At 40.7% G+C, this 25,475-nt stretch overlaps 2 protein-coding genes across 3 annotated transcripts in view; one reads left to right on the forward strand and one right to left on the reverse strand.

Moving 5' to 3' along the window:
- Positions 1-8,945, forward strand: part of wdr75 (WD repeat domain 75) — a 16,246-nt gene extending 7,301 nt beyond the window's left edge. Inside the window, exons 11-21 of one of the 2 annotated variants that reach the window (XM_005736821.1) lie at positions 239-354; positions 434-609; positions 719-885; positions 1,089-1,269; positions 3,307-3,398; positions 3,595-3,690; positions 4,650-4,819; positions 5,802-5,861; positions 7,313-7,459; positions 7,571-7,662; positions 8,358-8,945. In XM_005736821.1, coding sequence (XP_005736878.1) covers positions 239-354; positions 434-609; positions 719-885; positions 1,089-1,269; positions 3,307-3,398; positions 3,595-3,690; positions 4,650-4,819; positions 5,802-5,861; positions 7,313-7,459; positions 7,571-7,662; positions 8,358-8,571 — 1,511 coding nt within the window. In that variant the 3' untranslated portion in view covers positions 8,572-8,945. The remainder of the gene's footprint in view (positions 1-238; positions 355-433; positions 610-718; positions 886-1,088; positions 1,270-3,306; positions 3,399-3,594; positions 3,691-4,649; positions 4,820-5,801; positions 5,862-7,312; positions 7,460-7,570; positions 7,663-8,357) is intronic. The other variant, XM_005736822.1, reaches the window with a different exon arrangement.
- A 5,878-nt stretch (positions 8,946-14,823) lies between these two features.
- slc40a1 (solute carrier family 40 member 1) lies at positions 14,824-25,155 on the reverse strand. The gene is made up of 8 exons (XM_005736823.2): positions 24,792-25,155; positions 24,616-24,683; positions 24,174-24,333; positions 23,670-23,785; positions 18,266-18,392; positions 17,661-17,906; positions 16,928-17,563; positions 14,824-16,147 (listed from the first exon to the last, which is right to left on the reverse strand). The coding sequence occupies exons 1-8, from the start codon at positions 24,823-24,825 to the stop codon at positions 15,831-15,833; spliced, it is 1,704 nt and encodes a 567-aa protein (XP_005736880.1). The 5' UTR covers positions 24,826-25,155; the 3' UTR covers positions 14,824-15,830.
- Positions 25,156-25,475: the final 320 nt, after the last annotated feature.

The following is a 25,475-nucleotide window of genomic DNA, read 5'->3' on the forward strand; positions in this document are numbered from 1 at the left end:
AACCCATTTGAACAAATGCACCAAACAGGGAAAACCAGTAACTGTTATTGACTGGTGATGTGAGACTGGAGGAAATGTAGTTTTAAAAAAAAAGTACCTTTTGAGTTTCTTTATGCATTCATCACCTGCCAATAATGTGTTTTCATAATTAATGACATCATAAGTTTGTATCAGAAAGAAATAAAATAATGTCTGAGTATGTGGGGTTAATCTACCTTAAACCGGTTTTCTTGTTCAGGCGACAGCATCAGGACAGACTTGATGATGGATCCTCGCAGCAAAGCTCTGGTGCTAAACGGGAAACCCGGACATCTGCAGTTTTACTCGCTCCAAAGAGACAAACTGCTGTACAATGTAAGCTCTCAGCAGGCCTCACACACGGGTGGATTTGAAAGTGTGGAAACTAGGTTAACATTGTCTGTTTCTCCCACAGCTGGACATCGTGCAGCAGGAGTACATTCATGAATCGGGCCTACAGCAGTTCGAGGTGGTCAAAGCGGCGTTTGACGCCTCTGGCTCGTGGTTGGCGACGGTGGAGGAAAGACATCAGAAAGTTGCTGAGCTGGAGCTGAACCTGAAGCTGTGGGCTTTCGATGAACAGACGCAGAGGTACAGATGTTACAGCTGTTTGTCTGTGGGCTGCAGGGTCAGTCAAGGTTTCTCTTTCATGTGATGAAAATAGTGTAACAATAACCAACCACACCCTTGTCACATGCAGTTTTGTGCTGAACACGACCATCTCGGCCCCCCACGACGCCCAGATTACCGCCATGTGCTTTTGCCAGGCCACCGACAGCCAGACCACCCTGCTGGTCTCCACCAGCAAAGACGGACACTTCAAAGCCTGGCAGCTCGCTGCTCCGGCCCACACAGAAGGTACAGACGGTAAGCAGTCAACCAAAAAAGCCAACCACCTAAATTCTCATAATATTAACTGTTTAATGGAGGTTTTTAAGTTTCTACCAGTGTGCTTTTCAGAACATCACGTTGAACATGAGGTTTAAACCAAATTAGGCTTGCTTTTCTTTCCCCTTCACACAGTAATTCAGCTTATGTCTGTCTCTCTCTTTGTTTCCTCTGACTTGCAGATGAAGGTCCTTCCTGGTTATGTGATTTCGTCAGTGCCTATCACGGCCTGGTGCCCGAATGCTGCAGCTTCTCGGCTGACGGCTCTCTGCTAGCCGTCGCCTTTCAGGAGGTGGTGACCGTGTGGAGCCCCTCCACCTGGGAGCTCCTGACAACCCTGTCGCAGCCGCCGGGAGCTGTCAGGTCAGCGCGTAGACTCATACAGAACGGGTCAAATATCAGCACCGTCACGGTGACCTGTTTAAGCTTGTAGCGTTAGTTAACCCCGTCAAGTCTCCTCATTCCTCTTCAAAGAGCGTAGACACACACAGAACGGGTCAAATATCAGCACCGTCATGGTGACTGGCTTAAGTTTGTTACAAGTGAATAGTTTGTTACAAGTTATTATCAAAACTTGCACAAGTAAAAAGCCAATAAGAGGAATTCCCCGACACATCTGTGTAAACCTGTTTATCAGGTTTAACTGGTGAAGATGCATCTCTTCAGCTGCTGCCATCAGTCAGACAGATATTTCAAACAGACACGTAAAGTTAGAGCTGTAGGCTGACAGACCGGTTGTTGAATTTGCCAAGATTTAAATTTTTTTTCAGATTTTTTTGCATTATTATAGATTAAGCCGTTAAATAATGTGTCGTGGTGTCATAGAGGGTTTAATAAAGTATTTAGAAAAATTAACTGAAGAAATGAGATAACCAAGTTAAAGTCCAAAAATGTTTCCTAAAATGTCAAAACCTCAAACTTCACAAGCAGTGACATCGCACTCTCATTATTTTCCATTAATTTTAAGTTAAAAAATGTCAAATTGAATGCGTGTTGTTTAGTAACGATTCACCAAGATCAGTCACACTCCATGTGGTGTTATAACCACACGTTAAAGATGGAAAAGTGGTCAGCATCACTGGGCAAATTTCACTAGCTGACCAGCTGTGGTCGCACCCTCGGGCGAGAGCAGGAGGCTTTATCCTCGTAGCTGAGAGGTTTGCTGGACGAGGATTTGTGTCGAGGTGCTTTATTTTCAGTTCAACCATTAAATGACTTTCTCTGAAAGCGGTTTTAGAAATAAGTGCACCATGTGTGCTTGTAACCACGGTGATGACACTTAGGTCAAGGCTTCAAAATCAGGGCTTCACAAATTAGTATGCATCAGCGCTTTGGCTGTGTCCATCTTTTATATACAGTCCAGGTGAGTACGTAGTGTAGAGTTTTTGTTTTAGAATAGAATAACCCTTTATTGTCACTATACATGTTATTCACAGTGTTTACCGCTTGACAGTAAAAGCTGTGCAACTCGAGCAACAGTGGACATTTGGCTAAAACGGGGGATGTGCTCCAACGTTCACTGCCAGCAGCTGTTCTGAATGAGTTAAGCAGGTTTTCCCGACAGAAGTTCAGAGCTTTGTTTCTCAGAGCACCGAAGGATTTTTAACCTTCTGTGCAAAAACGAGCGCTGTCGTTTCGTAACACTGCTCAAGTCTCCAAAAATGTTGGCACGTTTCCCCTCAGCTGACAAGAGGCCCACAGAGGTCACTGAGGACGTGAAACTACTGCTGCTGGTTTCTGTACCACTTTTTTGAAATAATCCCCGAAAAACAGAGTCAGCTTTTAGCACGTTTGTAGGAAAAACAAAAAGAGATGACTTGCATTAAAATGAAGGAAACAGAATGTTAAAATCACTTGAATATTCATTACTGGACATTTATTTTTGTTTCCTCTCACATGAATCTCAGTTTGTCTGAACTTAAAGTGCGTAAAAGCCTCTCTGGCCAAAAAGTCAGTCACCCTCTGACAGCTTTCTTTAAATAAGCACACAGTTTCTGTGTAATTTCAAATTCAGATGTGAAGAGACGGACAGATGTTTAGACAGCTGCCCGTTGCTACCCCTTGCATAACCACCAACTATAGATGTCCAGAGCTGAGTCACCAGATCTCAGTCATTAATGTTTGCCCTCGCCTGCTGAGGGATAATTATAATTACAACACTTTACCTCATCTGAGTTACTTTAAAAGGAAAACATTTGTTTTTATAATATGAATGTCTGTTTGTGATTTTCTGTGCTCTTAGCTCTGACTGGGTCTTTGCATGTTCTCATTTCAAGTTCCTAAGTGCAAAAGCTAATCCTGAGAAGTATGCGTGGTGTGAGGAGCTGGTTGGTTGGGAACTGCACTTCAGATTGTTTAACCACGAGATAAATAAAAAGGACCTTTTTTCCCCTCCATCAGTGATCTTTGTTTTGGGCGACTGAGCTGTTCCAAGTATCTGCTGGGAACCACCGCCAGCAATCTGCTCTGCTGGAACCTCCTCACCTGCTCTTGTAAGACTTCCCCCTATGTACAGACATGCTCTGTGCAACTTAAAAAACTATTTTTATCCCAAAAGTCTGAACAGATTCTAACATATCCTTAAAACTTAGGCTCTCAGATATGAGAGGTCTGTTGACTGGTTAAAAAAAATTGCATGTCTCCATCTGTTTTTCCCCTCCATGTCTTCCTCTGTGTCCGATTTGGCAGTGGAGTGGACCACTTCCATGGATGTCAGGCGGCTGGTGGCCGACCCGCTCTCCGAGAACATGGCTGCCTTTTGCTATCAGAGCGGATCCACTGACCGTAAGCTTCAGACCGTCCACGTTAAAACTGCACAAAAGGCATCTGAGAACTCTAACTTGATTGGCTCATAGTGGTGCTGTAACCTCAAGATTGGACCCAACAACGAAGTCCAGTTTAATTTGACTCAAATAAAAAGGCCACTCTGGTTCCTCAGAATCAGAGTGGCCTTTTAATGCAGAGTTTAGACACGAATGAGGAATTTGTCTTTGAGTCGTTGTTCAAAAAACAGTCGTATAGATTGGTATTTAAAGTATATATAGTGTATGCATTTCCCTCACAACAGACAGACACACACACACACACAATTAGATTGCATACTAGCTACCTGCAGATGTAAGCATGGAAATTAAGAAATCTCGCAGAAAAGAACCAAACTGTGTTTACTCACAGCAGCAAGTCAATATGGAGGACCGAAAGTGCCAAAATAAAATTGTAGTAGTACTTACTTTTCAATAATTTCATCAATGAAAAAAATAAAAAATCAGATATGTTTGGCTTGATTAGTAAATTATTCTGCCACCAAATTCATCAAGAATTGATATTAAAAACTAAATGTTCAAGTAAAATGTGACTTAAACATATATTAAACTGAGGGTTTTATTTCATTTTTAATTAATCCCTGATTCATTTTTACTCATTTATTTGGAAGTTCATTAATTTAATTATGTATTTATTCACCAATTAACAATGGGAAACTTAATTAGCAAGTTAATAATTAGCTGTATTTATACAGTCTTAAATAAATGCACAGGCAAAATAAAATTTTAGCCCACATTTAATAAATAAAAAGACTAAATGTGATTTTTGTTATTTTTGATGTATTTAATGACAGGTTAATACATAAACCTAATTGGTAACTCATCCAATAATGTGGAAGATAAAGGTGCTGTCCACACACACTTTCTTTTGTGACTTTTTGAATCGTTTCATATCGCTGTTTCTCTCTTTCCTGCTTTCAGTGTTTGTGTTCAAGCCCAGCGAGCCTCGGCCACTGTTTTCCCATAAGGCTGTGTGCTCGGGGAAGGTGACTCAGGCCGTCTTCGCTCCCAGGGAGGAGATGCTGGAGAGCTGCAAGGAGAGCAGGCAGTGGCTGAACCGCTCTCAGCTTTACTTCCTCACTCAGCAGATGGTAAACAACATTTCAACTTCTGCTGAAGAAAAACAGAACGAGAAGTTGACATAAATGCTGCTTATGTGCCGGGTCGGCCTGTTTTTTATTGGCAGGGAGAGTCAGTTTAAATCATAAACACTGCTTTTTATTACTGTAATATAAAATATGCAAGTATATTTAAGGAACTCTGTTGGATTTGAGTCTGAAAGAAAGACTCGTGAGAGTTGTGAGTGCTCTAAAGCGAGCGCTGCACCTACAGGATGTTTGGCGCCTTGCTTTGTTGCTAATTATAAGGTCAGTCAGGTCACTAAAGGCATGGCGTGTCTTGCAGGAATGTCATAGCTCAGCTCTTTTAGAGCCCCCCACCCCCCCCGAAGCCTGAAGAGTCTCTTCTAATTTTAGGACAAAAGATGAGACCTTTACATATGTGACATTCCTACACCTCCATCTGACTGAAGGTACAGGAGTGGCTGTAGATGTGAAAAATTCAGCTTTACAGTCCTCTGAAGGTGCTTTAGAGGTGCTTCCAGTATTTCCAAGGGGGAATAATGAATGTGGCAGGCACAGGTGTTTGAAAGTTAAAGGACAAAAATGGCTCCAGAATGAGTCCCAGCTTTACCGTCCTGAGTTTTGGTGTCTGCTCAAACAGCTGTTTTTTGTTGTTGTTTTTTTCACTTTCCAAACTGAGTGACAGTCTGTAGTGTATCTGTGTAAAAGCTTCGTCCCTGCGGGACTGAACCTGAATTAGTTTCCACAGCACTGAGAATCACTCTGGACTTAGTGGAGAGATAAGATACTGGCCGTTTATCCCTCCCGGGTTGCAGATGACCTCGTAACTGATAGTTTTTGTAAACATCCTTATCTAAACTCAAAGTGTCTGCAGTGAAGAATTAGTTTATGCAGTCAAGCCAAAGGAAAATTATTTGATAAATAGTTTATGAAACGCTTTCATCGTGATAGAAATAAGTACTTTATGCTGACTGTGGACTCTTCCCTGCAGGATCTTATGACATTCACCACCAAAGCCGAGGAGGACAGGCTGCTGGCATCCAGCAAACAGGTGAGCTCCTCCCATTGGTTTTGCACCAAACATTTGGACTTTTATTTGACCTTGTAACACATTTTTCACTTTAATGTAAGGACCTGCCCACACACTTTGATCTGATTGTTTTTATGTTCAGAGCTTGTGTGAATTAGGGGTCAGTGCAACCACAATAATAGACTTGCTGTTCAGAACTTCCTGTTCCAAGTGCTGGGTGGTGTTTATAAAACAGCAGTGGGCTGGAAAGGAACTGCAGAGGGTCTGAGAAGGTTTTTACAGTAAAGTTTACCTGAAATATTTTCTTATAAAACAAGAAACTGAACCAAGGTGCAAAATTAATCAGAGTTATTCTTAATTTTCTGTTTGGAGAAAAGCTCAGAAGAATCAGTGAAAACACAAGGAAGGAAATACTTCGTCTTCAGCCTGTGTGCAGCTGGGTTGAAATGCTTGGTTGGGGCACAGAGGAAGATCTTGAGATTCTGAAATGAGCCGTGTCTGAAATTTGTGGTTTGTGTGCAGTTTCCCACGCACACATTTTACTTTGGTGGGCCGCCGGGGCTAATTTCAGCATTTATTATTTAAGTAGACACTAGGGGTCTACTTAAATAAAAGGAGAGGTCTGACCTCTGGCTGTTGAAAGTTCAGTTGCTCTTACTGTCGCCTATTTTAACCACCAGCGATGACAGTCCTCCTTTTGCTGTGAGGAGCTCCTGCGAGCTCCTACTGAGGTGGAGGACTCAGTAGGATTAAACAATGCTAAAAGTGTGTGGGGTAGGATCTAAATCTGTGGGAAACAGCTAATAAAGAGGCCCGTGCAGTCTCTCCATTAATCTCCACGGTTTACCATGGGGTGACCAGATCCCAACATGTGTGGGGTATGTTAGTAAGACGTGAAGCACGTGTTCGGTTTAAATATGACTGTTACAACTCCCTCACTGAGTAAATATTGTAAGAGGAAGCCAAAGTTCAGTCTTGTGTCTTCTTAATGTTTTCTCTTTTCATCCTAATAAGGTTTAAGTTGTTGAGGAGGACAGAAGATGAATAAGCTGAGTAGTTCCACATAAAGCGGGACACCTGGCCTCACAAAGCCTAAACATGATGGAGATTAACCCTAATCTGGTCACTGGCCACCTGGTAGAGGTTAAATTACCCAGGATGCTGCATACTGGGAATGTTTAGTGGTTTTGAGCTGTAGAGAGACCAGAGTTGATACCTGAGAGTGAACAGTGAAGTAAAACATATCAAATGAAAGTCAAACTGTGAGCTGGACTGAGGATTTGTTCCATTTGTTTTCTTCGGGAAGGAACCCGGAGGGTGAAAGAAGTCCATTGTTCTTATCTGAAGTTACAAAACCCTCCAGTGAAAAAGCCATCTGTTGATCCAGCTCCTTTCCCAGCTTCAGATCTGAGAAATGCTCCTCTGCTCTCAGTTTCTCATTAATAACACGTTTCTTGCTTTCCCCTCTCAAGCTTGTGATTGACGACAGCGTAGCCATGACGCCTTTCTATCTGCTGTTGGGGAAACACAGACAGCAGCAACTGGAGCATCAGGACTCCGACAGCAGCCTGTGGGCGGAGAGAACGGCGCTGCCGCAGACCTCTGCCTCCATGAAAGAGGTTGGTTGGTTGTCCCTCCAGGGATCCCGTCCCTTTTGTGCTGTACATAACCACAGATGATGGCGTTTTAAGACTTCATTGTTGTTGCTGTTTTTTCCCTTTTTTTTCCAGCTCCTGCAGACCCCAGCTCACGTGCTGCCCTCCACCTCATACCTGTGCTCCATGTTTGTTCAGTCTCTGCTCATCTCTGTCTCAGACGCCAGGTCAGTAATCCAGCTTTTCCTGAATAATTGTTGAAGCCGCTGCAGTTGTTTGTTTCCTACTCAGCGTATACACAAGGTGTGAGTCAGAATCCATAACTGGTTTAAATTTGTCCGATTTTTCGCTCAAGATCATCTTCCCAGGTATCTGCAGACAGCTTCTGGCGTGGCTGCTATTTGTAGATCTCTCAGTGAAACAGAAAACACAAAAAATGCATTCAGCAAGCAGGGAAAAGGTTTTAAAAACGATCCACACATCAGTTTAAAATAAATCAACATCAGACTTAAGTGCAGCACCCAGACTGGAATACAGACTAGACATGATGTAAAAGTGTAAATATTTATAAGAAAGATTCATAATGAAAACCTGAGGAGAAAAAAATGAACATTTTTTCCTGGAGAAACTTTAAAATGAGATGCCAGGGCTCGGTCTTAAAAGGCGAGAGACTCTGGGCAATATTAGCATTAAGAGAAGATGATAAAAAATTTCAAATTAAAGTTTTAGATTTTCAGACTCTTTTAAGCCTCGTTTGGTCTGATGATCTCAGTGTGGATTAAGAAAATATAATTGAAACTGAGGCTTCACATGATTCAGCCGCACATGTGAAACTGAGGTCTGTTTATCTCTAAAAATATGCTGAGTCACATTGGTGTTGATAATTTTTTTGGGGGGGATTTTGGTGTTCTCGTGGCCTCAGGGAGGAAAAGGCACATGCAGAAGAGGAAATGGAGAGCGAGAAAGAGGAAGAGGACTCTGAGGAGGAAATGGAATCCAGCAGGTCCAAACCGGAGCTGGCGGCGGCAGCGGCGACAGAGTCGGACACCCCCGCTCTAACGAAGGCTCAGGCGAGAGAACTGAGGAGGGTGAGGAAGCTGGATCACAGCTGGCTCGCAGGCCTCCTGGACTCCTAACCAGAGCCTGTACGAGGTTTCCACCAGCAGCTCGGACGTTTTCTGTTTTATACCATTAAGTCAAAGTGGGCTTCTTCCACTTTGTCTCCCTGACTGGAAACAAATCTCTGTGCAAACACAAAGCACATATTTGATTACACAATCCTCAAGTCATTATTGGACAAGTTTATGACATCCAAACAATGGAACCCCTCCCAGCTTTTCCTCCGCTGTTGTACAGCGAGCGCGAGTTTCCACCAGTTTTCTTGCCAAAACTCTGGACTGAATTTTTGGTCTGGATTCTTTTCAATCCTCAATTGTTTTGTCTTATTCTTTTTTTCTTTTTTGGAAAATAAATATTTGTACCAAACCAGAGTTCTGCTGCTTCTAGGTTTTTTTTCACTAAAGCATAAAAATATTTCCTCTTATCTGTTCTCTCAGCATGTTTTCATGTATACAAAAAGCCGCAGTATCTGCTGTTTTTGAGAAATGTGACATTTCCACTGTTGATGTTCCAGCTGCAGAGAAGCATCCCCGCCATGCTCAGCATGGTGGTTTCACAGCTTAAGTACTCCATAAGTGACACTATGAATAGGTGTTGAGTTGATCTGATTCTCCTGAACTTATGAAGCGACAAGGCACCAAAAAAGCACAGGATTTTGACCCACGTTTGTGTGCTTCAAAGACCCATAACCATGAAAATATTCACAGTATGAAAGGAACGTTTTGGCTCCATTAAATATAATGAAGTTGCTGAGAATCCCGACTTCTCTTTAACCATCCAAACGTCGCTGCTGTTTTAGTTTTCGCTCTCCGTTTACGTCCAAAGTTATAGTAGAGCTTTTCTTTTGTTGTTTTTTTAACTTCTAGTGTTTTAGAAGTCGTCTCGTTATAACATGGTTTATCGTCTTCATTATCTAACACACTAATCCAGACGGGTCATTTCATCAGGAAGTAGGATTTTATTTATTTATTTTTTCTCTTTGTTTTAACTCCATTTTATTTTGGAAAACACTTATCTTTCCGGGGAATCTGGAAATTGTAGCTACAGTTATAACCTTGGCTACACTCCTCAAGTAAATGATGGATTTGGGTTTTTTTGTTTTGTTTTGTTTTTTAATATAGTTTCCAAGTTTATATGACTTTCAGTATCTTCAGAGTTCAAGCTGTTTTCCATTATCAGTATAATGAAGGGTAAAGGTCATATATGTAACTTTGGTTGTATATGCTTGTGAACCACATTCAGTTCTGCTTTCACAAAGGGTCACAATAACTTGTGACCCTTTTAGCAATGTAAAGGTTGAATAGCTGACGCATGGGCACTGCTGCTGTTTTTGATCAATGCCCATATTTTTGTGTGACCTCCAACCTTGAAATGTCTGATTACTGCTGCTATAAGGTTTGTTCGCACTCTTGAGTCCTGAAGTCTTGAGTAAGCTGATTTCAGGCAGAGCTGCTGGTGTTTTTTGTTTTTTCCCCCCCCCCAGGATTAGGGATGACGGTGCAGTTTCACATCAGCATCTTTCAGTTCCTTTCCTGATCAGGTGCTGCTGAAAAATCATCTGTTTCTTTTCACAGTAACTGATCAAACCGGGTCATTCTCATCTAGTCGTAAGCTTTATCCGTCACCTTTATTGACTCATTATAATTGAGGGATTGTAAAGCTGAGCTGGTATCTGTAAAAACACTTTGGCCGCTGTGACCGTGTCATTATAAATTTGACATAAACTCCAGTACAAATTCAATGTAATATTAATACTTTTACAGTATAAACCAAATCCAGAAAATCCCATGAAGGCTTTGTAAAATATAAGTGAAATATAATTTAAAAATAGAATGAAATGATTTGCAAATCTCATAAATCTCCTGGAGTGATTCATAATAAAATACAGAAAAGAATTATACAAATCTAAACTGGTAAAATGTACTATTTAAAAACAAAATGAGCTCATTCGTTTTACAGTACTGGAGAATCTTTACCTTGACAGTATAAAGTGCCATGAGGAGACAATTGTGATTCATAAATAACATTTCCTGGAATAGTTCCTGTGCAGGTATAGTGACCGTTAGGAGGAAATCACGGGACATTACCTGGAATCAAATTATGACTTTTTGTTTTTCTGAGCTTAAAAAATATATATTTTTGTTTTAGCTTAACAGATTTTTTTTTTAATGCTTTAGGAAATAAAACTTTCTGTCTTGCAAAGGGTAATACAAGATACTTGATATTACCCTAATGGCTGTTTGCTAATCTCAAAGCTATCAATAGTTAGCATAACATCAAAAAAAGTTTGGGTGGGAAAATTTTCCTGCAAAACTTCCTGCACAGATACAGTGATTCTTGGGGGAGAATGTTTTTCTTTTCAACCCATTAACATGAGAGACCTGGTATCACTTCCATGTCTGTTTGCTAATTACAAGTAGTTGGCATAGCAACTGCCGACAGCTTTCCCCCCATAAAACAAGATAGCTTTCTGGTGGGAAAACGCTCCCTCTGATGTCTCTGCCAGTTACAAAAGTATCCACATATGGAATGCTAACTGCTGACAGCTGTAAAGCGAAATATTTTGAGAGTAGGAAATTGTTCTTGCACAGGTAGTGATTATTAAAAGGAAGTAATAACATTACCTAGAATCAAATTATATAATCTAATCATTGATGAATCCAGGTGATAATGGAAGAAATGATAGTTTAATATTTGACAAATTTAGTTTTTGTATATATAGTTTTTTGTATATAAATATACACTTAAAATTATTGAAACCTATTCCGTTTCGTTGTGTACCAGCTATTCTGGAAATGAAGCTGTAACTGTAATAAAGGTGTTCAGTGTATAGGTGGATATAGAGTTAAACACCTGATTACTGACTTGTAAAATTGAGCAATGTGAACCTCTAACACTTGCCTTTTTTTATCAGCTGTAGGAGCAGGCACTGATGATTTCTTTGCAGATAGAAGAAAAGTTTCATTTCTTTCCTGAAAACTTTCTTCAAATAGGTGAACACAGGGTTTGAATAAAACACACCTGTTGTTTAAGGCGTTTTCAAGGAGATAATATTTATGCTGTGCACACTTATCTGGAGACCTAGTTCTTGTCTGTAGACATTGGACTTTCACTAAGGTCAGAGGCCGGTTCTCTCCTAATTGTACAGTGATTACGTATAATGGTACCGAATAGAGAAAGTAATTTGACAGTAAAGATAAAAAAAACTAAACAAAACACGTTCACATATTACAGTTTAGGCTGGTTCTCAACTCACTGAACGCCCTGTCAGCTGGGATCCTGCACTAACATGACTCCTCATGTTCAAATCTATTAACATAAACCCATGTTAAACTGGATCAGACTACTTTTGTTGTTTCATTTAGCTTATCATTGACTCAATCTCTCAAAAATTCCAAAACATTTCTGGATTTGTCTGGAACCATTAGCTACTTATATTTTCAAAATGTAAAAATTTACCAATGTAGCCATTGTTTCAGTCTTAGGAGGCATTAGAGAATTTTTCATTAGAGAATTTGAATCAAAGGATACATTTCAAGGGAATTTACAACTTTTTCGTAGCTTTGTTTCAAGTAAAATCAGAGAGCTTGGATAACTCAAAGATGATCCATGCTGCTTTAGTGGTCGAATGACAACTGCAGCTCTGCATAATTCTAGAAAATCTGCTCTCATCCCATCATCATGAAAAGCACAGGGTGTCAGTGGTGGACCTGCCAGTGCTGGTATGATATGGCAAATGGGTTTCAGGCTGCACAGTGCCAAGCAGCGAGGACAGGACGCGCTACAGGACGCTGAGTCATGAGTCCACCCTCATTAAAGTTGAAGCTCGCTAATGTGCCTGAGCCTCAAATGCTCATTTGTTGCTCATGTTGTGCAAATCCAGCTCACTCTTTTGTGTTGAAGTTCAGGTCACCTGGCTCAGTTTAGCACCGGCTGCCTGGAGAAAAAGGAAATTAGTTGCTAACTCTGCTGCGGTATGTGACCTCACACAGTGGCAGTCAAGGCCAAGACTGGCACACACACAAACACGACTTTACAGAGAAGTGATTGTAAAGACTTTCTTTATTTAAGACATATCATGCACTACAACCAATACAAACCTCCTGATATTCAGTGGAGTGTGATTATTACACAAAAAGGATTTCTTAATGATTTGGTGCTTTTATTCTATCAAACTACAATAACACTGATATATAGAGTTTTATTTATATGTATATGTTTGTAGAAAGAGATGAAAGCAATAAAATACAGATGTGCTCAAATGAAAAGGAACTACACCTTACAGAAAAAAGAATCACAAAGTGTTGACACTACATATATAAAAATGTAAAAAAAAAAGTTTTCAAACAGCACAACAACAGTATACACTCTGATTTTCTGTTTTCCAATTAAGTTTGTATCGACTCACAGCTAAATATATTTACATTAGAAAATATAGCATTCATGACCATGTGGGATATTCCTGAATCAGCAGACCTGTTCTGAGAGCTGCTTTTGTTCCCGTGCGCAGACTGAATGTGAAGCAGGTGGAACATGAAAATAAAGCTCCTCCATCCTGTTTCACGGGCCCTACAAAATGGCCCTCTGTTCTCCCACACCTGGTGCGGTTAACTCGCCTTCCAACCCAAACACGTCTACCCTCCGCGGCTGGAATTGTGGTTAACCTTTTCATCTGCGAGCACCGGCCAGTGTGGCGAGTCTGGTTTCCATTAAGGCGTGTGAAATTTCGGAGGTTCAGAGGTGGAAAGGATACAGGTAAAAATGCAAGGTAAGCAGACAACATGTTATTCCACTTACAACTGAAGGGTTGACTCCATGGGGAACAAAATAGACCTTTGGGGCTTTCAATGCTACGCTCTTTATATAGATATTTCTGTATTATAGTGATTCTGTAAAGGTCTGGAAACATTCATTAAAAAATTAAACTTTTAAATTTGTTTAATCACTTCATGGCAAAAACGGCATGCAGAAGCGCCAAAAATCCCTAAATGGGTACGTTTTCAATCCCGGCTGAATAAAAGTTGAGGGTTTTAGTGCCATAAAGTGATTTCAGATAAGACCTGCTGACTCAGATCCCTGAGTAGCTTTTTGAGGAAACGTGGGAGCGCCTGAGGTAAACCGAGGCTGTTTTTCACAGGAACTCGGGTAGGTTATTTTTCCCTCATGACCATGTGGTAGTAGTGCTGGGTGTTGCAATATGTGCCGTAGTACCCTCCCGCCAAACAACGACATCTGAAGAGAGAACGCATTACTGTGCATGGTGCGGAGGGTTTCGGGTGAAGTCGGGACTTCAGATTTGTGCAAAATCATATTGAACTAATGCCTGATCACGCATTAGGTGTAAAGACAGAAGTCAATCACGTAAAGTGCCTGAGTTATAGACAATCACTGGAAAAAAATCACTCCAGAGAACTCAAAAGACTAAGATGTTCATATGAATCCATGCTAGAGCCGTTCAAGTTTTAAAAAAAAACAAAACTTGTGGAGGTAAGGGTGGTATTCTGAGGAAAAAATGTAAAAAGAAATTTGGAAAGAAACTTGGATATATCTTCTTTTTATTAAAGTTGTAAATCTATACAACGCTGTATATCTTAATATTCTGTAAGAGTTTTAATTTCTCATTAATTTTAGCTTAAAAACATTATAATCAGAATCATTACGACTTTTTCCAGATTTTAAATTTTTTCCAGATCATAAATTTACAACTTCTTTAATTAAGAGAACTAAACTAAACACATTCGAGTCCAATTGTAATCTTCATAAATGTATGACTAAATTCTCAAAAAATATATTTTTCTAGTACACACAATAAATTTTTTTTTATTTTAGAGAATATAAAGTATTTTTTCTTTAATGTCAAAATACTGTTTTTTTTTCTGATAAATTTGCAATTTTAAGAGTTTCTTCTCACAAATTTAAAATGTAAATTTTAGAGACTAAAGAGGTAGTTTTGTAATCTCAAGGAATACCTAAATTTCTTTGACTAATTTATTACTTAATCTCAGGAAATCTTGACTTTTCTTCTGCATTTGTGATTATGCAGAAGATTATTATGCAGTTGTAATTTTTTCACATATATTTATGACCTCTTTTTTTCTAGACAACTTTCTCAAAAATTGTATTTCCCATAAATTTACAACTTTTTTTTTCTCTCTTTTCCTCGTAAATGATGTCCGTTTTCTGGCACTTTTGTGTTTTTGTATATTCATATTTGTTTTAGTGTGATTTTACAGCTTTTTAGTCTTGGAGTTTCTTTCCACAAAAATTCACCACAATCCTAGAACGGCCCTAACACATCTTCATATAATTGTAAACTACCAGAAAAAAAAGATTAGATACAATCTACAAGTGGGTTCAGATACAGTAAGATTTTCACTGGATGCAAAATATTGTGTATATTTGGAATGCTTAGACAGCCAAAACTGGTTTCCCTCACTTCCTTTTAAGCCATGTATGGACTTTAACTTTGGTAACTGCGAGCTATTGATAAAGGTGCATAGGATGTTTGTGTTTCATATGGCACAACTGCAAGCACACAACACAATACTGATGATACAGTCATTACAAAAACCACCGCCTGCATTTCCTGAATAAACACAGCTAAATGCTCAACACCACACATTAAAGAGACAAGATCCCAGTTTTCTGTTTGGTTAAATAAAAAGTATCCACAACCTGCTCATCACACACACACATATATATATATATGTAAGCCAGCACAGAAAGAAGTCTATGAGAGAACAGTGAGCGGATGCAGCGACAGCACCAACGAACCCAAACTGAGAGGCAACCCGAGTGGCGTCCTGACTGTCAGGATCTCAGCTTCCTCTATGAGATTTCTCTCTCATTCTGCCCTTTTTTTGCTGAAGCACCTTTTAGACATCTTTACAGCTACATGCGGGCTGTTAGGTGGAGAGGATTTTACACTGCACTGTCCATGATTTCTCCAACAGCACCCAGAAGCGATGGACCCCTGTTGGACAGCGCATGCATGTGTTAAGGAGCGTGGATCCATAGGTGTATGGCTGAGGCGCTCACCTGACTCCCAGACTGAAAACGCTACAGAAACCCCTGCATTATCTAAACTTTCACTACTTTCTAACACTTTCTACTCCTCTGCTACTGCTAATGGTTAATGGCTACCGATAGCATGTTGTCTACGCTTTACGTTAGCACTCTGCCAGCTACAAGCTAAGATGTTAGTGAGATAAATAAGATGCAGGGCTAGTGTAAGGTTTGAGATGTATGTACCCAGGACAGAGTCTCTTTAATGGGATTAGACGGTGGTAGGAAGTGAAGGATTGTCAACTGCCTCCACCTTCTGCTCCGGCGAGCAGCAGAGGAAGAGGCGGTTGCCCAGGCTCCTGAAGGCAAACCGAAAGTACATCATATGGCCCATGGCCACAAAGGAGACAGAGATGATGACCAGAAGGCCAAAGGCCTCTGGGTTTGGGGCCAGAATCACCATGATGAAGTGCAGAAGGTCTAAGAGGTAATTCATGGAATTCTGGACGCCGTTGATCACACCTCGCTCTGACTCGATCACATTCTCCTGGATGAGCTGGGTCACTGTCAGGTCAAAAGACCACAGACCTGCAGGGCAGAGGCAAAGATCAACAGTCAGCTCTAATAATCTTTTTATATCCATAATAAAACAGCTTCAGTACTCAACAGTAGCTCTACTAGGAATAATGAGGCAATATTACTGGCATCAAAGGTTGCAGATACTGCAGAGGTCCTGTGGGACATTCTTACAAGTTATATAACAGTCCAACTTGTCAAGCTGCTTGAGTCACCTGTCTGGAAGTGATAATTTTGAAAATTTGCTATCTGGTCAGAGGAAATGAACATGCCAATAAAGCATGAGCAGAAGTTCCTGAACACTCCAATTTCCTAACGAATAAAATAAACACACCTAAGAAAATGGAAATCAGCACTTTGGAGTGCGTGGACCTTTTTTATTACCAGTGTTATGACTATAATGTGCAGTGAGACCTTCCCTGGAGTCCACTTAATAACTGCTTCTGGCCTACACTGATCATCTCCAGCAGGTGTTTTTATAGAAATTTTGTTTGGAAGACCTATCAAACAACAGTATGACCGACCCTGTTGTTGCACGACTTGAAATACAATAGTGTAGCATAAAAGTACAGTCGAAATAAGAGAGAGATGCAAGTCAAAACTAACAATGTTTTTTTAAGCCTTTAAAATTCTCCAACCGTCCACTGACTGCTGATTTCAGACGTATTCTTCTCCATCTGGACTCGGCCACTAATAGCTGGCGTACTAATCCATTTTGGTAAATCTCTGCACCGCATCTAAAATACAGCAAGTATTCCCAGATTGGGAAAAAAAATAAACTACTTCACTCACCAACTCTAGCAGCAATTACGCCAGCAAACAGCAGACTAACAGACATGTAGGACTGCATAGGTGGCAGCTCTTGGGTTGGTGCGGCAGTAGTAGGCATAGTGATGTTTCCACCGGTCAGGCTGTGGACAGCTTCAGGCAGGGTCTTCTCTCCAATCAGATGGGTGTAGAGGTCCTGGAAGGGTGAGACGCTGAGGTCGAAGGGGCTTCCAGGAGCGAAGACTGAGATGACACACAGTATGAGGCAGGAGAGCTGGGCCATGCCGGAGATGAAGCCAGTGCGGATCAGGCCACACTTCTTGCGAACCCAAGTGAAGGCGACGGTGCCGCAGATGCCCGAGATGGCCGAGGCTCCCATCAGCAGACTGAGCACCGAGCCATTGAGGCCCTGTGTGTAGGCGTAGCCTGTGGTGATGCAGTCAAAGCCCAGCACCGTCATGTAAAGAAAGGCCAGTGAAAGGCCGGCGAAGAAGATGTTCTGGTTGTAGTAGGCCACCCAGCCGGCCTTGAAGGTGCGCACGGGTTCAGCCATCTGGTAGCAACAGCTGCGCTGTTTGGGAGAGTCAGACTTGGCAACAACGGAGGTTTCGTTCATAAGTGGCTGAGATGACTCCTCGGGACTCTGGCCATTCTCCAAATCTGTCAAAGGGCAGAATAATGGAGGTTCTCGATTACCAAATCTAAAACACAGTCAGTTTTATTCCCCAACGATACAAACAGATAATGCTGCACTTACCTTTTGTAGGGCTGAGCTGTTTGAGCTCCTGCTGCTGCTCCTTCTGTCCAGCTTTCACAGCCAGCGCGGGCGTCTTCTGGTAGACCTTCCACAGCAGTGCGTACTCCACACACATGGAGCACAGGTTCCAGCCAGAGATGAAGCCACAGCCAACGAAATGAGAGCCAAAGGCCATAATCTGGCCCACTAACATGGGAGCCAGGATGTTGGTCAGCTGGTCAATAATCCGCACTGTGGCATTCATATCTGTTTGACAAGGGAGTGGAAGTAGAAGCTAGTTAGTTTAACAGCTAATTTAACACATTGACATAAAAAAGCTGATTATGGTCTTAAAATTCATGTTTACAGTAATATAAACTAAGAACTAGCACAAGCGGATTGATACGGGTCAACCAGTTCAAAGTGTTGTGCACCATGTGACCAAATCTTTCTAGCAGCTTGTCACAATCAATGGAAAACTGCAGTGACATAAAAAAAAAGAAAAAGAAATGTGAGCGAGTCAGCATCCGGGGTTCAAAGTCCTCCCAGCTGAACATATGACCTGATAACAGATCATATGAGGCCTACATCTGAAGATAAGCCACCAGTCGATAGCAAACACCTACCTGCCAACTTGCTGCTGTCCTGACCTGCTACAACAACCACCCAGTCTCTCTGGATGGTAATGGACATGGCCGTGCTGGCAAGGTTGGCAATGTTGGCGATGGTGATGACCAGGATGTAGCAAGTCGTCTGAAAATGATAAAAAAAATGTAACAGTAGTTTTATATTTGGACTGACTTTGTGTGATAAAATGACAAGGCTGTTCCCCAAATACTCCCATGAAACATGAAAAACTAAGAATCGGATAGATCTAACTCCCTCATGTCATCGAATTCCATTGTAGTCCAAAAACCTCAGTATTAAGCCACAAAGCTACACAGTTCAGTCCTTTTCGATGAACACATATTTGAGTTATGTTGATTTACACAATCTCCTCAAGACCAACAAACTCAGAGGAAAAAAGGAGACAATTTAGGTTCAACTGGAGCGGCTATCCTTGAACCGAACTGGTGGCCTATGTCACCAGCTATCAGTTACCTGTAAAACAATCTTGAGATCCCTTCCTAGGCAACTGAGCTGCCATTCACACCTCCACCACTGTAACCTTAATGACTCACAAACGTCCTCACACGTCTGGGTGTGTCTTGACAATTTCCAAGATCACAGCCCTATAAGAAGAAAAACACCTGCAACTCCTCAGCCTTTCAGATGACATGAAACACCTAAAAGGAGTCCAGCTGCCTTCGACTAAAGCATGATTATTTTATATATTCTAAAATAATATATTATTATTTTAGATTATGATTTTTATTTAACGTTTAACATTTACAAGGTCATCCATAAACCCATCAAGAATTCAGGTTCGAGTTCAGGTTAACATCTTTTTTGGAACACCCAAAAAGAAAAGCCTGCAGTCCCAAGCTTGATGTGTACCTCGTGGCATGTTCTGGTTTATGAAAATCTGCCTATTTAGCATGTGGTTGAATCTAAATCCAATACGGGGTTTGGTTGGAGTGTCAGAGAAAGTACACATGAGTCCACTGTCGCTTTTTAGAGGATAGCTAGAGCCAGCTTTAGCACTGATTCTCCAACTCTTTGGATTTCCAATGAAAGAATTAACACCATTAACTTAATTTCTCGATCTGTTGGACAGCGCTGTCTTAAGCTTTATTTTACCTGTCATCCCTTTAAATCACTGAATTTCACCGATTTTTTTCTGGGCTATAGTCCCCTTTTCCATGTTTCCCATTTAAAATACTGGGACAAAATCTCCCATTAGAAGAGACATTTATGTTTCATCACTGATGGATCTGTATTGATCCATACTGATTTGACCTTTGACTTAAAAAGGAGTTGTTTCTAGGGTGGAGGAGGGGTCCAAAGTAGTCATTCCTGTTCCAGTACAGCTGCACAGTTTAGCCAAGGGAACAGATAAATATATTTTTAAAAAAGATTCAAAATGCATGTTTTTATTTATCTAGCTTGCCTAATTTTTGTGCCTTTGTGAAATTTTATCACAGGGTTATACTCTACATTTTGCAGTCATTTATGGTCATGTTTGTTTCTGCTGTGACGGTTTAAGGGGGGAGGGGCAGTAGGAAATATGAAACGGGAGAACAAAAGATAGAGGCTAGAGCTGACTGAAGGGCAGAAAAAGCTTCCCAGCAAGTGTTCAATCATCTAAAAACATACTGAATAGACAACAACTGACCCCAAATGTCTAAGTCTGATGACAGGGAAGCTAGTCCTGACTAACCAGGGGGGGGGGCATCACCCAGACCCACTAAGCAGTCTACCAAGGGGAAACACCACCAGAGTAATTATTAAAGATACGATGAGGCTAAACATAAATTACGTAAGGTTGTGCACTCCGCTACAATCTGCAGTAAATGCCAAAACTTACAAAAACAAACACTAGAAAAATGTCAATGTTGGCTACACCACAGTGGATAATAGAGAGACGGCAGTGTGAGCTGAGTGTCAATTGAGAGTATGAAGCCCAACAAGCTCAGATGGAATCTGTCACAGTGATGAACATCTTCAGGAACTTGTCTTCAAAAAGTGGGTCATTTTAACTGGCTGCAAAGCATGGACCAGATCCCTCAACAGAAGGTGTCAAGGGTAAAGGGAACATGAGTTTCTCAACTTTTTCTAACTCTCAAAATCCGACCTGATTAGCTCTTTAAGAATGAAATCAAATGTCAACCGTTCCCACTACGTGTCAAATCAATAACTTCCTGTTGAAAAAAAAAATCTATATCATTAGTTAAAATTAAAAATTTCAGCAGAAACTGCACATTTTTCTGAAGCAGACTCTGTTTGTGGGTCTGTGCATGCATTTTCACACAGCTGCTCTGGTCAGTATCGAAACAATAAAAAAAACAGAAATGCTTCAGCAGGCCCAGCCACATTTCTCTCTGTGTCATGTGACTGGCCTTGAACAACCTGCTGACTGCACAGCGTTCAGCAAGACACTAAATCTCCTGTTTCACCAGTCTCTCACCACCTCCACCAGCACTCCGACAACAGCCAGCCCTCTGAACTCTCTGACCGCTAGAGAAATAGCCCCATTTTCCCACAGATACTGCAAACACAAAAGAACAACGCTGGAGGCCTTCTGTGTTTCAACCCGACACCCAAACCCGTCTCCTGTGATGAACGGAAACTTGAACAGTTTGCAGTTCTGGATCTCTGGATCGCGGAGATCAAAATATTGACAGTGAGGGAGCTCCTGTTTAGTCACATAGCTCAACAAGTGTAAAAAAGAAATAACTGAAACACTTTCCTGGTCCCCAGTAGCTTTCCTGTCGTAGTATGTATGTACTCGTATGTTAAATCTACTGCAGGCTTGAGAATCTACTTGTTTTCTAACCCCCTTTACTCAAGATTCAAGATTCGTCTTGAAGTGAAATCAAACTTTAGAGAAAGTCATTGCTGACTTTCTCCTGGAAGTGTTTCACTTTTTAACTGTAATCCTTCACATCTGCATTCAGGGAGAAAAACTGAAGTCAGGTACAGATTTAGCTACAGAGAAGTTTATGTGGACACTCTTGGATCAATGCATTAATAAATAAATAAATCTGAGTAATCCTCCACATGACTCCTTCAGAATCAGCTAATTATTTCAATCTTAGTTTATTTAATTGATCCAAAGCAAACCTTTACCGGCACACTTTGAATGTTTTCAGAGTTGCTGAACCTGTATTCAAAATTTTTGATTTTTCCAATATTTTGAGCCCTCATACCTTCATAATCAAACGAGATATACATCTGAAATTTTCAGGGCTGAAAAACTCTGTTAAAACTAAAAATAAGTCAACTTCACAGCCACTCCAAGTGTCACAATCTAAGGAAAAAAATCTCATTTTTGTACAGTACTATGAAGGTGATTTACGTCTTAACGTGCCATGGTAACCTGCTCCAGAGCACGTTAAGTTTCAGATGAAAACCAACAGGTATGAAATTAACTCCTACTGACCAATCTTCAGAAAACAGCATCACCATTCCTAAAAGATTTCATTACGAGGAGAATAGGAGCATTTTAATGTCTTTGCGTTTCCCTGATAAATATAGATCTTTTGACGCAACTTTATTTCATTTTGTTTTTTTTATCTGTTGGCAATCAAAACTCTACAACAATTTTATTTTACTTTAATCGTTAACATTTGATCCTAACCAGGACACCTCCACTTTAATTGCTGACATCATATCTGATGTCAGCAATTAAAGTGTACTGCTCTGTACACTAAAGATCAGAATAATGGTTTTCTGCATTAACTGTTTCTTTTTAACAACAATGTTGTGTTTTGCTGTTATATTTAAAAAAAAATGTTTTTTAGAGATTTGTGATCACCATTTGATCACAATGTGATAATGTCTCTGGCTGGAGTAGGTGACACTCATAGGGATTGCTTTCTCTGGACGAGTCATATGATCATGTGAACGTGCAGGTCTGAGGTGATAACCAGCTTTGTATGATAAACTCTTTCGTAGTACAAGGTGCTGGATTTGCTATGAAACACGTAGCAGCTTATCACCAAAGCTTATCAGCTTTCGCTTCTTCAAGTTACATCCTGAAGAAGACAAAAGCTGCTACGTGATGGTGTAATTTACAAGTACTTCAGTTGTGTAAAATAAAGGCCTTAAAACCCCTTAGCAGTCGGACGTACCGCCCACGGGACATTGGATGGTTTAGGGGACTAATTGGACTGCTAAGGGGTTAATTAATTTTTCAGACCTACCTTGTTCCCTTACACGAGCACCAATGGTTTAACGGACATGAGTAGTGCTACCTGATCCAGCTACAGTTTTTAACATAACTTTAATGTGAATATCATTGGTACTTATAAGAGTTATGAGGGATTAGAAATTTGGGATAAAACTCATTTAACAGAGTGAAAACGGACCCACTCCTGTGTACTCTGAGGGCCTAGAAAATATTCATAGTATGAATGTAAGGTTCCCAAGGTTCACTGAACTATGGGAACCTTTCTCGGATTTGACTGATTTTATTCAGAATAAACTTCATGTAAACTCAGTTCAAGTGCCATGTTTTGTCCAACTGCCTCAAGAGCGGCGTTATTTAATTTAAGGAGGAACTGATGACAATAGAAAGAGTTTTGCAAATATGAATACTGCTATGTCTTGAAATTTTAACTTGCTTTGGTGTTAACTGTTGGGTCTTTCCCTTGAAATCATGAGCAGAGAGAAAGAGGAAACTTAAATGAGGAATTATTGATTTCTTATTTATTATAAAAACAGAAGTTCAGTCTGTTAGAGAGAAATTTGTACTCATCAGCAGTCATGTGTACACCAGATTAGATTTGAAAGAAAAAAAGTTTAAATATCTAAATAATTGATTGGTGTACTACAAACTAATTATGTGTATTACTCATTTTCACTTTCACATTTTACTGTTTTTCCGCTGTTAACTGTGTTTGAATTATTTGATATATTGAAGTGAATAGGTGCTTTTAGTTTGCATTAGAATAAATTATCTGATAGGCCTTTTATTTTTTAATTTTCTATTTAATTCTTTTTTTTTTTTACTATTTTTGATGCTTCAGTAAGTATCTGTGGGAGTCCACTTCAGGCTGTGTCCTGATAGTCGCTTGATAAGACAGGTTACACCCACAAATATTTTAGAAACAGGCTCTTTCTACTGCTTTAAAAAAAACAATACTCAAGTGTAAATTCTACAGATTTTGTTCATCGATTTGCTTATAATAAGTTTATGATTTCAAGATGATTAACTTGAGTTCAAATGAACATTAAAAAAAATTCTAGTGGAGCTGTTGCAATCCTCTGTGGATAAGCTGTGCTCACTCCATAAATCACACTGACAGGGGAACTCGCATCAGTGAGTGAAAGTAGGAACGTTTCAACCTCAGCTTAAAGAAAGGAGGTAAAAATGCTTTCAGTGCAAATCCCCACCAAAACGGGTTGAAACAGGACAGGGGATCTTACCAGAATCCATCCATTGTAGAGCTCCGTGAGCTGGTCTTTGAACTGGAAAACAAGCATGAGGAGGACCCCGCACGCGATGACACAACTGTTCTGGACCAGCAGCGAAGTCTGGGCCACTGTGGAAAGACCACGACAGGCATTAGGGACAGAGATCTGATCAGACACAACACATTCATTATGGTGCAAAGAAGCTCATTTCATGTCTTTGCCAAATTCCTCTGTGTAATTATTTTCCAGTTTAACTGTTAAATGTCTGTGTTCAAGGGAATTCATGTTCACAGTCAAACACCTGGTTTTACATCCCAGACTGCAGTAACTATTTACAGTTTTCTTTGTCCTTGGCTGACGGTGTTGACTCAGGCCAAGCTACAGGTCCTGACCCTTATATGGGCCAAATGTCAGAGGTGTTGTGACATCTGACCAGCAAAAAGAACTGCCAGAAACCCAATTCAAGCCCACCAAACTGAGCCAAAAAGTGCCACACATAACCCAGATTAAACTTACCTTTAAGCCTGGGGTTTTTGTCCACCCAGTCCCCGATGATGGCTCCCAGCAGGAGCACCGAGCCAGCCACCACCAGCCCATACACGGCAGTGAGCAGCAGGCTGTTCCCGTACAGCTCCACCAGGAAAACTGCCACAGCGAAGTTCCACATCCGGTCACCCTGAGGAATTTAAATTCAGATATTCAGATATTTAAAGCTGTTTGTATATAGAGCACTGTGTGGCTAGCTGCAGGTGCAAAAATAAGTGAGTTTGCACAGTTGTAATGACATATAAAGCAGCAATAACAAAACTAATAACGCATTAGGTTTGATTTAACACTGGATGGCCACAAATAAATATAGTCATCAAGGTGAACATGCATACATTTACTGTGTGATGTCAGTTAGATGGACATGAGCATGGTTATAATACAATGCTGGTTATAAACAGTGTGTGCTCACCCATGTTGACAGAGCGTGGCCCATGTAGATGAGAAATTTGGCCGAGGTGAAGAAGTCTCGGGTGGATTCTGTGGAGAAAAAATGTTACAGCTGGTGTTCGATACCCATCTGTGACACTCAGGCTCCTCTCCTGGGAAATATTCAGTAATTTCTCCTGCAACAGAAAAACAACTCACCCATGCACGTCTTTTTAGTTCCAGAGTTATCCATTTTAAAGCTCTTCAGATAGAAACAACCGGCTTGATATGTCTAATATATATTCTCTCTTTTCTGCTAGATCCCCTTTTGTAATGCAAAAGGAGGTCGACTCCGACTACCTCTGCACCTAACTGACACAATAACCGGAAAAAACAAAAGAAGACACGGCGTTTCTCCCCTTTTCTCCTCTCCAAACTTAGCTATCACTGTAGCTGAAGTTGGAAAGAAATGATTTTATAGCCCGAAAGGCCGGGTGGGTCGCAGGGACACGAAACCGGGAGACGAGCTCCTGTCAGCTGGGCTCCTGTGGACTGTCTGCTCGGCTCTGCTCTCCGCAGCTGCTGCTGCTCTGTTTACGACCCGCCTCGAATATACCCCGCGCGGTCACGTGACTGCCCTTTCTTTACCCCTGTGTCAAAAACAGACGCGGTCCTGCCTACTTAAAGAAAAAAAAGAAGAAAAAGAAGAAAAAAAAAAGCACTATAGGAGCAGAAAATGGTGTCATTGTTACCTTGTTACAGTTAAACCCTCCGGTTCCTCTCACAAAGGTGAGCTTCGGTTTTAAATGCTCCCCTCCTCCACTTGTTTACCTCCTAGCAACATGCATGATTATTAACTATTATTATTATTATTATTATTATTATTATTATTATTATTATTAT

The sequence above is a fragment of the Pundamilia nyererei genome, unplaced genomic scaffold (genome assembly GCF_000239375.1).
Source record: "Pundamilia nyererei isolate P.nyererei 1_Seehausen unplaced genomic scaffold, PunNye1.0 scaffold00071, whole genome shotgun sequence".
Taxonomy (NCBI): Eukaryota; Metazoa; Chordata; class Actinopteri; order Cichliformes; family Cichlidae; genus Pundamilia; species Pundamilia nyererei.

Coding starts and splice junctions, on each gene's coding strand:
- slc40a1 (XM_005736823.2), bottom strand. CDS start 24,825: ATGGATAACTCTGGAACTAAAAAGACGTGCATGG. Junction 24,684..24,791: donor AACTAAAAAGACGTGCATGG/GTGAGTTGTTTT, acceptor TTTTCTCCACAG/AATCCACCCGAGACTTCTTC. Junction 23,786..24,173: donor CAAAAACCCCAGGCTTAAAG/GTAAGTTTAATC, acceptor GTCTTTCCACAG/TGGCCCAGACTTCGCTGCTG.